This window comes from Apus apus, chromosome 25 (genome assembly GCF_020740795.1).
Source record: "Apus apus isolate bApuApu2 chromosome 25, bApuApu2.pri.cur, whole genome shotgun sequence".
NCBI classification, from domain to species: domain Eukaryota; kingdom Metazoa; phylum Chordata; class Aves; order Apodiformes; family Apodidae; genus Apus; species Apus apus.
This window is the reverse complement of record NC_067306.1, coordinates 5,840,481-5,856,534: the sequence shown is the minus strand read 5'-3', so window position 1 is coordinate 5,856,534 and position 16,054 is coordinate 5,840,481. Positions and strand designations below refer to the sequence as shown.

At 49.2% G+C, this 16,054-nt stretch overlaps 1 protein-coding gene and 1 pseudogene across 1 annotated transcript; both read right to left on the bottom strand.

Moving 5' to 3' along the window:
- Window positions 1-2,348: 2,348 nt before the first annotated feature.
- LOC127394268 (feather keratin Cos1-2-like) lies at window positions 2,349-4,866 on the bottom strand (annotated as a pseudogene).
- Window positions 4,867-9,532: 4,666 nt separating this feature from the next.
- Window positions 9,533-10,181, bottom strand: LOC127394485 (feather keratin Cos1-2-like). The gene is made up of 2 exons (XM_051640501.1): window positions 10,139-10,181; window positions 9,533-9,843 (listed from the first exon to the last, which is right to left on the bottom strand). The coding sequence occupies exon 2, from the start codon at window positions 9,839-9,841 to the stop codon at window positions 9,533-9,535; it is 309 nt and encodes a 102-aa protein (XP_051496461.1). The 5' UTR covers window positions 9,842-9,843; window positions 10,139-10,181.
- Between the last annotated feature and the right edge of the window lie 5,873 nt (window positions 10,182-16,054).

Below are 16,054 nucleotides of genomic sequence, written 5' to 3'. Positions count from 1 at the left end.
AATCAGCGCCCTGAAAATCAACATGCTTCATCACAAGGTAACGTGGGGCCGTACGCTAAGCTTAAGGAGGAAGCCAGGCGTATAGGTATCTCACCGAGGCCTTTGTCTCGGAATTCTTCTTATCAGCACCTGAAAGACCTAATAGCAGATTGGCCTAAAAGGCCTAACTCGAGGTCTAAATCAAGAGAAAATCAGTCTAGAAGGCCTAACTCACGGTCTAATTCAAGAGAGAGATCGAGAGAAAGATCCAATAGCTCGGGAAACTAAATAACCCTCCTTCTGCAAAGAAAAGAAAATCTAAAAGACAGCGGAGGAGGGGAAAGGGACAGGATTTTAATACAGAAACTAAAAATGATTGGCAAACAAACAGTAATCAATCAGGCCCTAAAACTTCCAGTCCTCCAAAAGATTGGCAAAATGTGTTAAGGTTAGTTCAAAATAAAAATGGGGACTTGGAACTTACCTGTGCTGTTGGGCCAAGACGTTATCCTGTAACATTTGTGGCAGACACGGGAGCACAAATTTCCACGCTGAAAGCCGACGTAGCTAAACAATGTGGTATTAAATCATCTCTAAAGCCAATATATGTAAGTGGAGCATTTGGTAACTCTGCTTTACAAAAAACAGCTAAAGTCACTTTAAATTTACCAGGAGAGGAAAAACCAATTTGGACTGAAATGATTATGGGTGACATTCCTTACAATTTGTTAGGAATGGATGTTCTCACGGGCCGAGCGTGGAGAGATGAAGAAGGCCGTTGCTGGAATTTTGGCACACCCACACCAAAGATAAGATTATTGCAGTGTGCTCCGCGCCTACCACAAAGCAGGATAACAAATATGAGACAATACTCTATCCCAATTGCTGCAAAGGAAGGTATTAAAGAAGTAATTTCTGACTTAAAACAAAAGGGCATTATTGTGCCCTGTCATTCACCATTTAACTGCCCAATCTGGCCTGTAATAAACCAAATGGTAAATGGAGGATGTCTGTTGCTTACAGGAAATTGAATGCCAATGCAGATACACTCACAGCTGCTGTACCTAACATTGCTGATTTGGTACTAGAAATCCAGGAAGCAGCACACTCAGTGCTGGCCTCATTGGATGTAAAGGATATGTTTTTCCAAATCCCTATTGATCCTGAGGACCAAAAATATTTTGCCTTCACTTGGGATGGGGTGCAGTACACTTTCACAAGGTTACCCCAGGGATATAAATATTCACCCACACTGGCCCACCACGCGCTTGCATGTGAGCTGGAAAACATTCCAGAAATCAAGTATAACACCAGTGTTAAAGTCTATCAGTACACAGACGATGTTCTGATAGGGGGCCTGAGTGAGAAGGAGGTAAAAGCAGTTTATGATGCTATCATCAAGCATCTAACCGACTTGCATGTAGAAATCCCTGAGGAAAAGAGACAACCACCTTCCCAAGAGGGAAACTTTCTGGGAATAAAGTGGAAAGAGGGGACATGGAATATTCCTTCTGATATTTTGTCCCACCTAAAAGAGATAAAAGTGCCCTCTAATAAAAGGACACTTTCTCACTACATATAAATTTATATCCCTGGTAGCCATTCACATTGGCATTGTCCCTAAACATCATCCCTCGGTTGGTGTTAACCCTTAAGAAACCGATCAGTTTGTGGAGTAAATCTTGGCTTTAGAGGCAATTTCTGAGCGAGGTGTGGTGGGGGTGCTTTCTAACTACCACCCTGAAATACAGTCCCACGGTGGCCGTTCCTCCGTGAGAGGCAGCGCCGCGTGTGACCCTCGGGCTCATTCAAAAACCCCTCCACATCGGGAGAGGGAGTCGCAAAACTATCCTGACAGCGGATAGCCCCCCTGTACTGGCTCACGACAGACCCCCTTCCCTGCATCCCAAGCTCCAAACATCCGTCCTCAATGCCTCTCTTTTCACCATGTTTCCAAATGGAAAAATACACTGCTAGGAGTCCCACCCACCCCTTCCTCCACCTTTTCCCTTAACCAGGTTCAAAGACTTGCCACAGAAGTAAAGAGCACTCAGAGGCCCAGGCTTGGATGCGGAACGCCTTTAATGAGTCAAAAGAAGAAAAGGAGGTGGCTCCAATGAGCCGCGTGGGAGGCACCAGGGGCAGCCATGAGACGTGGTGCAGATGCCGCGCGGTGTCCGTCTGCCTGCCCTGCGGAGGAGGGAGGCACACAGGTCCCTGCTAGGCTTGCAGTGGGAGCTTGAGGCAGCAAATGAATGAGAGAGACAGAAGACTGGAGAAAAAAACTAATGACACAAGGGTCTGTTGCATGTTCACCACCATGTCCTGTGGTCTTGGGAGGTTATTGCCAGGCGAGGACTCCAGAAGCATTAGCAGGGCCGACATCTGCTGCCACAGTAGCGGCTGGCAATGCAGGAGAGGTCACAGCACCCAGAGTTGATGGGCACTCCGTCACAGCTGAGGATGCTGCCAACAGCAGCCGAGGTGGAGGAGCCCACAGCAGTGTTCTGTGGGAAGGAGCTGAGGATGGGGCCGGGCAGGGTCACCACCACGGGGGACGGCTGGATGACAATGGTGGAGTTCTGGCACTGCCTGCAACAGGGCTCATTGCAGCTGCTGGCCAGTGGGGTCGGGCCGCAGGGCTGGCAGCAGGGCTGGCACTGGTTGTAGCAGGACATGCCTCGGGGAGAGAGGTGCACCTGGGAGAGGGGACAGAGGCAGGCAGAGCAGAGGGATGCATGAGAAGCAGCACTGCACCCAACCACCTCTTGGCCCAACACACACTATCCCGCTCAAAGCCCAGGAGCCACCTCAACAAAGTCACAGCCTCTCTCGCTAGGAAAGACCTTCTCCCTCCTTCCCTCAACCATGAGAAGCAGCTCCCAGCCCTGGGCTAGGACAGCCCATGTCCCCCAAGACACACAGTCAGGAGAGCCCTGATCTTGAAGGAGGAGGAGAAGAGGCTTCGCACTCACCTGATTCCCAAGGAGAAGGAGGCGAGAGAAGTGGCTGAGAGAGCTTGGACTTGGGCAGCCTTTTATAGTAGCCCTGCACCGCCTGAGGCCCAGAGGCAGCCTGTGTGGAAGTAACAATCTTCTGACAAGCTCCTGACAAATGCAAACCACTTCAGGTAATGGTACGGGCTGTGTCCTGGTTTCCTGCACTGCTGCCTTTTCATTTCCTGGCTTACGCCACGTGTATTTTTTGCCGTATGACACCTTCCGTAAGTGCCGGGATGAGAGGCCTGAGGTTTTCCAGAGCTGGAACACGTCAGCAGAGGCAGAAGAGCCGGTGATATCCTCTGCAGGCTGGTGATGTGCACGTCGGTCATTCCTGTGGGCTTGTTTTTGGTACACTTTTCAGGAAATGGGCACTTGTGGGAAACTGTTCTTTTCTTCTCCACATAAGTCTAAATAAAATTCCTTTTAAGCCAGAGAAGGCCTCTCCTGATTATGCCCAGGTAACGAACTATACCAGACTTGCTTCTCAAGGACAACTGAACCCAAAACAACAGATGTGGTCTGGGACAGAAAGGATGGGCGACAAGCCATCCTGTGCCCCTGGCAGTCACCGCCCTAACGTGGGGCTCATGGACGCTCGTTGGCTCTGGGCAGTGACACTGACTGGACAGGTGGGTCAGGGGGTATCAAAGGTGGCGAGGGCAGCAGGTGGGTCCTTCCCTCCTCCTTCTCTCTGAGGCCCGTTTTGATGCTTACTGCGTGGGACACCCCCCTGCTGCGGACACTGGTGCTGGGACCCTGCCTGCCTGCCTGCCCCGGGTCCAGCCTGAGCCTCAGCGCCGAGCGTGCCGGGGTCCCGAGCCCTGGGGTCGGGGCCGGAGCCCCCTCCCCGTGTTGCTGCCGCTGGAGGGGAAACCAGCGGCCGCTGCACCCGCTGCCGAGAGGCTGCCCCTCTGACACCACGGACCTGCCGTCCTGCCGTCCAGCCACCGACCGCTGCTGGACAAGCTGCCGGAGGGTAACATCACCTCACACACACACACAAACACAAACACACTCCTTTCCTCATACTCACACACACAGCTTGACCTCTTAAGGAGGACTGGCGTCGGGCTTCCTTCCCTTCTCCCCTCCTCCTTTTGGTCCTTAATCCTCTCCCTTAAAAGCACCTTGTGGGGAGCAGTCCATCTTCTCTCCCCCCACATCAGACTAAACAAAATGCCTTTCAAGCCAGCAAAACAAGAGTGGCGCCTTTTTACTGATTTAGCCAAGGACAGAATGGAACAGGCCTCTTGTTCTACCAGGTAACTCCGCAGTAGGAAGGACAGCATGAGGGTTGTGATAACTGGCAGAAGGATGGACAACAGGTTAAAGACTGCCTCTAACAGAGCATGTACCTGGCCAGCACTAATTGGCTAATTTGAACAGTGGTACCACTCGAACAGTGATTTCTGATCTATAAAAGAGGGCAAGATCCGCAGGCCGGTGCTCTCTGCCTGACCGGGACGAGACCCTGCTGCAGTACCTGGACCTGCCCGGAACGCCAGCCTCGCTGTCCGGAGGAGCCAAGAGGGAAGGGGGGGCCGCCTGTGCCCGCGCCGCGGGGACCCTGCCTGCCCAGCCTGAACCAAACCGGACCAAAGTAGGAGCTTGCCCAGCCTGCCTTCGCCACCCACTTCGGGACTAGAGCCGTGCTTGCCGCAGCTGCTGCTGCTGGGAGGGGTCACCCCGGTTCCCGGGAAGCCCCCCCACGGATCTCCTGCCGAGCCTGCCAGCGCATCCCGGGAACCACGCGCTGCGGAAGGAGGGTAAATACACACACACACACTCACACTCACACTCTTAACTTTCCTGCTGGGCTCAACTCCTACCCTTTCACTCCATTGATTTTACACTCCTCCTTGGAGTATGTCTTTAATAAGACCATAGTACCTTTGAATCCCTTTCCAATATACACCTAGACAACCTCTCCTGAACCTTGTTCCCTTAATTAGTGTTGACCCTTAATAAACCGATTAATTCGTAAACTAAACATTGGTCTCAGTAGCAATTTGTGAGCGTGGTGGGAGGGTATTCTAATCTACCCTCTAAGATACGGTCCCGCAGCGGCCGTGAGAGGCGAACGCCACGTGTGACCCTCGGTCTCATTCACAAACCTCTCCACACTGGGGGGGGAAGTCACGGAAACATCCTGACAGCCGGTAGCCCCCCAGTACCGGCCCGCAACATCGTGGTGTCAGAAGTGGGATATTGAGGGTCTTTGGTATCAAAATGAGCACCGAGAGTACCAATGCTGAGGCTGCTTGTGCAGAAGGTACCACTCCTGCGAAGGTTGCCACTCAGGCAGAAAATATCGAGGTTCAGGATGGGTCAACTTCTCTGTTTGAGGAGGAACTGCACAAATATGCACTTGTGCAGCCCTTGTGGGACTACCTTAAAAAGCACAAATACATTCCAACCTTTGAAGAATTTCTGTGGGCTCGAGAGGCCTATGTGAAGGGAGACTTCCATATCATTGCAGATAACCTTATAAAATTGAATAAAGAATCCTCTTTATTTGGAGGCTTAAAAAAGGATATCAAGAAATATGGGATAGATTATATCAATGCCCGCTGTTTCTTTATCCTGGCCACAGTTGCATGGAGGGATGGGAGAATGCAGCGGCAAGAGATCACAAAGCTGCAGCGAGAGTATACTGGGGTGCAGCAAGAGTTCAAAGGGCTGCAGCAAGGGCTTGAGCAAGGGTATGCGGGAGTGCACCGACAGATTCAAGAGTTGTACCAAGAGTGTTTCAAGGCGCAGCAGGAAAATAAAGAGCTGCAACAAGAAAATGAAAGGTTGCAACAAGCGAATAAGGAGTTACTACAGGCGTATAAGGAGTTGCAGACAAAGGTGCAACGGGAGTGTGCAGAGCTGGAACGGGAAAATATGGGACTGCAACAGGAAATTGAGGGGCTAAAACAAGAGATTCAACAGCGAGGGCAGTTAAAACAAAAAGATGCTTCCCCTTCGAGGAGGGAGGACTCTGGGGATACCTTAAACTCCTCAGATTCCTCGGAGTCAGATGGCACGAACCATGAGCCTCAGGACTGCTTTGAGACAATAAAAAAATGCAAGCCTGTAAGCTCATTGCAGGTGCCCTTACATGATCAGTTGGTTAATAAGCAGTTATCTTTTAATGACAAAATAGAAATTCTTAATCCTTCCCTTTCAAAATCAAAACAGAAGCAAGCCCCTGAGCAGCCGCTCCCTCTCCCCTCCTCGGCAGATAGCAAGCTGGAGAGTTTATTAGCTGACATAAAGGAGGTGTGTGAATTCATTGCTAAAGGAGCATACAGCCGGGAAGAGAAACATAATCAACTTCTTGCTAGGGAGGAAGACGTTTCAATCCACTCATCTTCTCCCCATAATTCTGAGGATGAGATGGAGGAGGGAGAAGAATATAAATATCTGCGCCCAATTGTGAGAACTTCCCATTCTCAGAAAGGAGAAGGTGCCAATAAGAAAAAAGAGGTAATAATTAAAGAAATACCTTATACTGCAATGGAATTGACAAATATTAGAAATCAATACAGCAGGCTTCCATCTGAGACGGAAGCTGAGTATGTAATGAGAGTGTCCCTCACAGGAGGAGACCATATCATGTTGAGTGACGCAGAAGCTGAAGGGTACTGGGGACCCAGAATTATTTTAACAACTGAAGACAAGTCGCACCCCTGGACCCTAACTCAGCGTGCAGCTTTTTGTGTCGGCACAACTAATCTCCTTTACAGAGGGGAGCCATTGGCCCTGGAAGGGGACGACTCTAATCTTATAGCTAACATAAGAAAGGCTGCTGTGCTCCAAATGATTTATGACCATGAATTAATACCAGATCAGAAAAGTCCTATGAGTCTTCGAGTAAAACCGGAAAGACTGAATGTTCTAATCAGGGGACTTTCTGGACCGATTCAAGGTGTCGTCATCCAAATTAAAGGTAAACTCCAAGATGGACATAAGCGAGGATTTACATGGTCCAATTTGGTTACAGAATTAATGACTTATAGGAAGGAGTATGGTAGAACTATTTCAGAAAAATCTCACAAACCTCCTGCAGTCAGACAAGTCACTCAACCTTCGTATGCTGATATGGCTGTTAGGCCACCCCGGAACCTCCCTCCTCCTAAGCAGCAAGGAAGATCACGGGGTGACTGGACAGTCGTGAATAGAGGTAAACAAAACAGAAAACCACCTAGCACACATAGAAATCAGCGCCCTGAAAATCAACATGCTTCATCACAAGGTAACGTGGGGCCGTACGCTAAGCTTAAGGAGGAAGCCAGGCGTATAGGTATCCCACCAAGGCTTTTGTCCCAGAATTGTTCTTATCAGCACCTGAAAGACCTAATAGAAGATTGGTCTAAAAGGCCTAACTCAAGATCTGATTCAAGAGACAATCAGTCTAGAAGGCCTAACTCACAGTCTAATTCAAGAGAGAGATCGAGAGAAAGATCCAATAGCTTGGGAAACTAAATAACTCTCCTTCTGCAAAGAAAAGAAAATCTAAAAGACAGCGGAGGAGGGGAAAGGGACAGAATCTTAATACAGAAACTAAAAATGATTGGCAAACAAACAGTAATCAATCAGGCCCTAAAACTTCCAGTCCTCCAAAAGATTGGCAAAATGTGTTAAGGTTAGTTCAAAATAAAAATGGGGACTTGGAACTTACCTGTGCTGTTGGGCCAAAACGTTATCCTGTAACATTTGTGGTAGACACGGGAGCACAAATTTCCACGCTGAAAGCCGACGTAGCTAAACAATGTGGTATTAAATCATCTCTAAAGCCAATATATGTAAGTGGAGCATTTGGTAACTCTGCTTTACAAAAAACAGCTAAAGTCACTTTAAATTTACCAGGAGAGGAAAAACCAATTTGGACTGAAATGATTATGGGTGACATTCCTTACAATTTGTTAGGAATGGATGTTCTCACGGGCCGAGCGTGGAGAGATGAAGAAGGCCGTTGCTGGAATTTTGGCACACCCACACCAAAGATAAGATTATTGCAGTGTGCTCCGCGCCTACCACAAAGCAGGATAACAAATATGAGACAATACTCTATCCCAATTGCTGCAAAGGAAGGTATTAAAGAAGTAATTTCTGACTTAAAACAAAAGGGCATTATTGTGCCCTGTCATTCACCATTTAACTGCCCAATCTGGCCTGTAATAAACCAAATGGTAAATGGAGGATGTCTGTTGCTTACAGGAAATTGAATGCCAATGCAGATACACTCACAGCTGCTGTACCTAACATTGCTGATTTGGTACTAGAAATCCAGGAAGCAGCACACTCAGTGCTGGCCTCATTGGATGTAAAGGATATGTTTTTCCAAATCCCTATTGATCCTGAGGACCAAAAATATTTTGCCTTCACTTGGGATGGGGTGCAGTACACTTTCACAAGGTTACCCCAGGGATATAAATATTCACCCACACTGGCCCACCACGCGCTTGCATGTGAGCTGGAAAACATTCCAGAAATCAAGTATAACACCAGTGTTAAAGTCTATCAGTACACAGACGATGTTCTGATAGGGGGCCTGAGTGAGAAGGAGGTAAAAGCAGTTTATGATGCTATCATCAAGCATCTAACCGACTTGCATGTAGAAATCCCTGAGGAAAAGAGACAACCACCTTCCCAAGAGGGAAACTTTCTGGGAATAAAGTGGAAAGAGGGGACATGGAATATTCCTTCTGATATTTTGTCCCACCTAAAAGAGATAAAAGTGCCCTCTAATAAAAGGACACTTTCTCACTACATATAAATTTATATCCCTGGTAGCCATTCACATTGGCATTGTCCCTAAACATCATCCCTCGGTTGGTGTTAACCCTTAAGAAACCGATCAGTTTGTGGAGTAAATCTTGGCTTTAGAGGCAATTTCTGAGCGAGGTGTGGTGGGGGTGCTTTCTAACTACCACCCTGAAATACAGTCCCACGGTGGCCGTTCCTCCGTGAGAGGCAGCGCCGCGTGTGACCCTCGGGCTCATTCAAAAACCCCTCCACATCGGGAGAGGGAGTCGCAAAACTATCCTGACAGCGGATAGCCCCCCTGTACTGGCTCACGACAGACCCCCTTCCCTGCATCCCAAGCTCCAAACATCCGTCCTCAATGCCTCTCTTTTCACCATGTTTCCAAATGGAAAAATACACTGCTAGGAGTCCCACCCACCCCTTCCTCCACCTTTTCCCTTAACCAGGTTCAAAGACTTGCCACAGAAGTAAAGAGCACTCAGAGGCCCAGGCTTGGATGCGGAACGCCTTTAATGAGTCAAAAGAAGAAAAGGAGGTGGCTCCAATGAGCCGCGTGGGAGGCACCAGGGGCAGCCATGAGACGTGGTGCAGATGCCGCGCGGTGTCCGTCTGCCTGCCCTGCGGAGGAGGGAGGCACACAGGTCCCTGCTAGGCTTGCAGTGGGAGCTTGAGGCAGCAAATGAATGAGAGAGACAGAAGACTGGAGAAAAAAACTAATGACACAAGGGTCTGTTGCATGTTCACCACCATGTCCTGTGGTCTTGGGAGGTTATTGCCAGGCGAGGACTCCAGAAGCATTAGCAGGGCCGACATCTGCTGCCACAGTAGCGGCTGGCAATGCAGGAGAGGTCACAGCACCCAGAGTTGATGGGCACTCCGTCACAGCTGAGGATGCTGCCAACAGCAGCCGAGGTGGAGGAGCCCACAGCAGTGTTCTGTGGGAAGGAGCTGAGGATGGGGCCGGGCAGGGTCACCACCACGGGGGACGGCTGGATGACAATGGTGGAGTTCTGGCACTGCCTGCAACAGGGCTCATTGCAGCTGCTGGCCAGTGGGGTCGGGCCGCAGGGCTGGCAGCAGGGCTGGCACTGGTTGTAGCAGGACATGCCTCGGGGAGAGAGGTGCACCTGGGAGAGGGGACAGAGGCAGGCAGAGCAGAGGGATGCATGAGAAGCAGCACTGCACCCAACCACCTCTTGGCCCAACACACACTATCCCGCTCAAAGCCCAGGAGCCACCTCAACAAAGTCACAGCCTCTCTCGCTAGGAAAGACCTTCTCCCTCCTTCCCTCAACCATGAGAAGCAGCTCCCAGCCCTGGGCTAGGACAGCCCATGTCCCCCAAGACACACAGTCAGGAGAGCCCTGATCTTGAAGGAGGAGGAGAAGAGGCTTCGCACTCACCTGATTCCCAAGGAGAAGGAGGCGAGAGAAGTGGATGAGAGAGCTTGGACTTGGGCAGCCTTTTATAGTAGCCCTGCACCGCCTGAGGCCCAGAGGCAGCCTGTGTGGAAGTAACAATCTTCTGACAAGCTCCTGACAAATGCAAACCACTTCAGGTAATGGTACGGGCTGTGTCCTGGTTTCCTGCACTGCTGCCTTTTCATTTCCTGGCTTACGCCACGTGTATTTTTTGCCGTATGACACCTTCCGTAAGTGCCGGGATGAGAGGCCTGAGGTTTTCCAGAGCTGGAACACGTCAGCAGAGGCAGAAGAGCCGGTGATATCCTCTGCAGGCTGGTGATGTGCACGTCGGTCATTCCTGTGGGCTTGTTTTTGGTACACTTTTCAGGAAATGGGCACTTGTGGGAAACTGTTCTTTTCTTCTCCACATAAGTCTAAATAAAATTCCTTTTAAGCCAGAGAAGGCCTCTCCTGATTATGCCCAGGTAACGAACTATACCAGACTTGCTTCTCAAGGACAACTGAACCCAAAACAACAGATGTGGTCTGGGGCAGAAAGGATGGGCGACAAGCCATCCTGTGCCCCTGGCAGTCACCGCCCTAACGTGGGGCTCATGGACGCTCGTTGGCTCTGGACAGTGACACTGACTGGACAGGTGGGTCAGGGGGTATCAAAGGTGGCGAGGGCAGCAGGTGGGTCCTTCCCTCCTCCTTCTCTCTGAGGCCCGTTTTGATGCTTACTGCGTGGGACACCCCCCTGCTGCGGACACTGGTGCTGGGACCCTGCCTGCCTGCCTGCCCCGGGTCCAGCCTGAGCCTCAGCGCCGAGCGTGCCGGGGTCCCGAGCCCTGGGGTCGGGGCCGGAGCCCCCTCCCCGTGTTGCTGCCGCTGGAGGGGAAACCAGCGGCCGCTGCACCCGCTGCCGAGAGGCTGCCCCTCTGACACCACGGACCTGCCGTCCTGCCGTCCGGCCACCGACCGCTGCTGGACAAGCTGCCGGAGGGTAACATCACCTCACACACACACACAAACACAAACACACTCCTTTCCTCATACTCACACACACAGCTTGACCTCTTAAGGAGGACTGGCGTCGGGCTTCCTTCCCTTCTCCCCTCCTCCTTTTGGTCCTTAATCCTCTCCCTTAAAAGCACCTTGTGGGGAGCAGTCCATCTTCTCTCCCCCCACATCAGACTAAACAAAATGCCTTTCAAGCCAGCAAAACAAGAGTGGCGCCTTTTTACTGATTTAGCCAAGGACAGAATGGAACAGGCCTCTTGTTCTACCAGGTAACTCCGCAGTAGGAAGGACAGCATGAGGGTTGTGATAACTGGCAGAAGGATGGACAACAGGTTAAAGACTGCCTCTAACAGAGCATGTACCTGGCCAGCACTAATTGGCTAATTTGAACAGTGGTACCACTCGAACAGTGATTTCTGATCTATAAAAGAGGGCAAGATCCGCAGGCCGGTGCTCTCTGCCTGACCGGGACGAGACCCTGCTGCAGTACCTGGACCTGCCCGGAACGCCAGCCTCGCTGTCCGGAGGAGCCAAGAGGGAAGGGGGGGCCGCCTGTGCCCGCGCCGCGGGGACCCTGCCTGCCCAGCCTGAACCAAACCGGACCAAAGTAGGAGCTTGCCCAGCCTGCCTTCGCCACCCACTTCGGGACTAGAGCCGTGCTTGCCGCAGCTGCTGCTGCTGGGAGGGGTCGCCCCGGTTCCCGGGAAGCCCCCCCACGGATCTCCTGCCGAGCCTGCCAGCGCATCCCGGGAACCACGCGCTGCGGAAGGAGGGTAAATACACACACACACACACACACACACACTCTTAACTTTCCTGCTGGGCTCAACTCCTACCCTTTCACTCCATTGATTTTACACTCCTCCTTGGAGTATGTCTTTAATAAGACCATAGTACCTTTGAATCCCTTTCCAATATACACCTAGACAACCTCTCCTGAACCTTGTTCCCTTAATTAGTGTTGACCCTTAATAAACCGATTAATTCGTAAACTAAACATTGGTCTCAGTAGCAATTTGTGAGCGTGGTGGGAGGGTATTCTAATCTACCCTCTAAGATACGGTCCCGCAGCGGCCGTGAGAGGCGAACGCCACGTGTGACCCTCGGTCTCATTCACAAACCTCTCCACACTGGGGGGGGAAGTCACGGAAACATCCTGACAGCCGGTAGCCCCCCAGTACCGGCCCGCAACATCGTGGTGTCAGAAGTGGGATATTGAGGGTCTTTGGTATCAAAATGAGCACCGAGAGTACCAATGCTGAGGCTGCTTGTGCAGAAGGTACCACTCCTGCGAAGGTTGCCACTCAGGCAGAAAATATCGAGGTTCAGGATGGGTCAACTTCTCTGTTTGAGGAGGAACTGCACAAATATGCACTTGTGCAGCCCTTGTGGGACTACCTTAAAAAGCACAAATACATTCCAACCTTTGAAGAATTTCTGTGGGCTCGAGAGGCCTATGTGAAGGGAGACTTCCATATCATTGCAGATAACCTTATAAAATTGAATAAAGAATCCTCTTTATTTGGAGGCTTAAAAAAGGATATCAAGAATTATGGGATAGATTATATCAATGCCCGCTGTTTCTTTATCCTGGCCACAGTTGCATGGAGGGATGGGAGAATGCAGCGGCAAGAGATCACAAAGCTGCAGCGAGAGTATACCGGGGTGCAGCAAGAGTTCAAAGGGCTGCAGCAAGGGCTTGAGCAAGGGTATGCGGGAGTGCACCGACAGATTCAAGAGTTGTACCAAGAGTGTTTCAAGGCGCAGCAGGAAAATAAAGAGCTGCAACAAGAAAATGAAAGGTTGCAACAAGCGAATAAGGAGTTACTACAGGCGTATAAGGAGTTGCAGACAAAGGTGCAACGGGAGTGTGCAGAGCTGGAACGGGAAAATATGGGACTGCAACAGGAAATTGAGGGGCTAAAACAAGAGATTCAACAGCGAGGGCAGTTAAAACAAAAAGATGCTTCCCCTTCGAGGAGGGAGGACTCTGGGGATACCTTAAATTCCTCAGATTCCTCGGAGTCAGATGGCACGAACCATGAGCCTCAGGACTGCTTTGAGACAATAAAAAAATGCAAGCCTGTAAGCTCATTGCAGGTGCCCTTACATGATCAGTTGGTTAATAAGCAGTTATCTTTTAATGACAAAATAGAAATTCTTAATCCTTCCCTTTCAAAATCAAAACAGAAGCAAGCCCCTGAGCAGCCGCTCCCTCTCCCCTCCTCGGCAGATAGCAAGCTGGAGAGTTTATTAGCTGACATAAAGGAGGTGTGTGAATTCATTGCTAAAGGAGCATACAGCCGGGAAGAGAAACATAATCAACTTCTTGCTAGGGAGGAAGACGTTTCAATCCACTCATCTTCTCCCCATAATTCTGAGGATGAGATGGAGGAGGGAGAAGAATATAAATATCTGCGCCCAATTGTGAGAACTTCCCATTCTCAGAAAGGAGAAGGTGCCAATAAGAAAAAAGAGGTAATAATTAAAGAAATACCTTATACTGCAATGGAATTGACAAATATTAGAAATCAATACAGCAGGCTTCCATCTGAGACGGAAGCTGAGTATGTAATGAGAGTGTCCCTCACAGGAGGAGACCATATCATGTTGAGTGACGCAGAAGCTGAAGGGTACTGGGGACCCAGAATTATTTTAACAACTGAAGACAAGTCGCACCCCTGGACCCTAACTCAGCGTGCAGCTTTTTGTGTCGGCACAACTAATCTCCTTTACAGAGGGGAGCCATTGGCCCTGGAAGGGGACGACTCTAATCTTATAGCTAACATAAGAAAGGCTGCTGTGCTCCAAATGATTTATGACCATGAATTAATACCAGATCAGAAAAGTCCTATGAGTCTTCGAGTAAAACCGGAAAGACTGAATGTTCTAATCAGGGGACTTTCTGGACCGATTCAAGGTGTCGTCATCCAAATTAAAGGTAAACTCCAAGATGGACATAAGCGAGGATTTACATGGTCCAATTTGGTTACAGAATTAATGACTTATAGGAAGGAGTATGGTAGAACTATTTCAGAAAAATCTCACAAACCTCCTGCAGTCAGACAAGTCACTCAACCTTCGTATGCTGATATGGCTGTTAGGCCACCCCGGAACCTCCCTCCTCCTAAGCAGCAAGGAAGATCACGGGGTGACTGGACAGTCGTGAATAGAGGTAAACAAAACAGAAAACCACCTAGCACACATAGAAATCAGCGCCCTGAAAATCAACATGCTTCATCACAAGGTAACGTGGGGCCGTACGCTAAGCTTAAGGAGGAAGCCAGGCGTATAGGTATCCCACCAAGGCTTTTGTCCCAGAATTGTTCTTATCAGCACCTGAAAGACCTAATAGAAGATTGGTCTAAAAGGCCTAACTCAAGATCTGATTCAAGAGACAATCAGTCTAGAAGGCCTAACTCACAGTCTAATTCAAGAGAGAGATCGAGAGAAAGATCCAATAGCTTGGGAAACTAAATAACTCTCCTTCTGCAAAGAAAAGAAAATCTAAAAGACAGCGGAGGAGGGGAAAGGGACAGAATCTTAATACAGAAACTAAAAATGATTGGCAAACAAACAGTAATCAATCAGGCCCTAAAACTTCCAGTCCTCCAAAAGATTGGCAAAATGTGTTAAGGTTAGTTCAAAATAAAAATGGGGACTTGGAACTTACCTGTGCTGTTGGGCCAAAACGTTATCCTGTAACATTTGTGGTAGACACGGGAGCACAAATTTCCACGCTGAAAGCCGACGTAGCTAAACAATGTGGTATTAAATCATCTCTAAAGCCAATATATGTAAGTGGAGCATTTGGTAACTCTGCTTTACAAAAAACAGCTAAAGTCACTTTAAATTTACCAGGAGAGGAAAAACCAATTTGGACTGAAATGATTATGGGTGACATTCCTTACAATTTGTTAGGAATGGATGTTCTCACGGGCCGAGCGTGGAGAGATGAAGAAGGCCGTTGCTGGAATTTTGGCACACCCACACCAAAGATAAGATTATTGCAGTGTGCTCCGCGCCTACCACAAAGCAGGATAACAAATATGAGACAATACTCTATCCCAATTGCTGCAAAGGAAGGTATTAAAGAAGTAATTTCTGACTTAAAACAAAAGGGCATTATTGTGCCCTGTCATTCACCATTTAACTGCCCAATCTGGCCTGTAATAAACCAAATGGTAAATGGAGGATGTCTGTTGCTTACAGGAAATTGAATGCCAATGCAGATACACTCACAGCTGCTGTACCTAACATTGCTGATTTGGTACTAGAAATCCAGGAAGCAGCACACTCAGTGCTGGCCTCATTGGATGTAAAGGATATGTTTTTCCAAATCCCTATTGATCCTGAGGACCAAAAATATTTTGCCTTCACTTGGGATGGGGTGCAGTACACTTTCACAAGGTTACCCCAGGGATATAAATATTCACCCACACTGGCCCACCACGCGCTTGCATGTGAGCTGGAAAACATTCCAGAAATCAAGTATAACACCAGTGTTAAAGTCTATCAGTACACAGACGATGTTCTGATAGGGGGCCTGAGTGAGAAGGAGGTAAAAGCAGTTTATGATGCTATCATCAAGCATCTAACCGACTTGCATGTAGAAATCCCTGAGGAAAAGAGACAACCACCTTCCCAAGAGGGAAACTTTCTGGGAATAAAGTGGAAAGAGGGGACATGGAATATTCCTTCTGATATTTTGTCCCACCTAAAAGAGATAAAGGTGCCCTCTAATAAAAGGACACTTTCTCACTACATATAAATTTATATCCCTGGTAGCCATTCACATTGGCATTGTCCCTAAACATCATCCCTCGGTTGGTGTTAACCCTTAAGAAACCGATCAGTTTGTGGAGTAAATCTTGGCTTTAGAGGCAATTTCTGAGC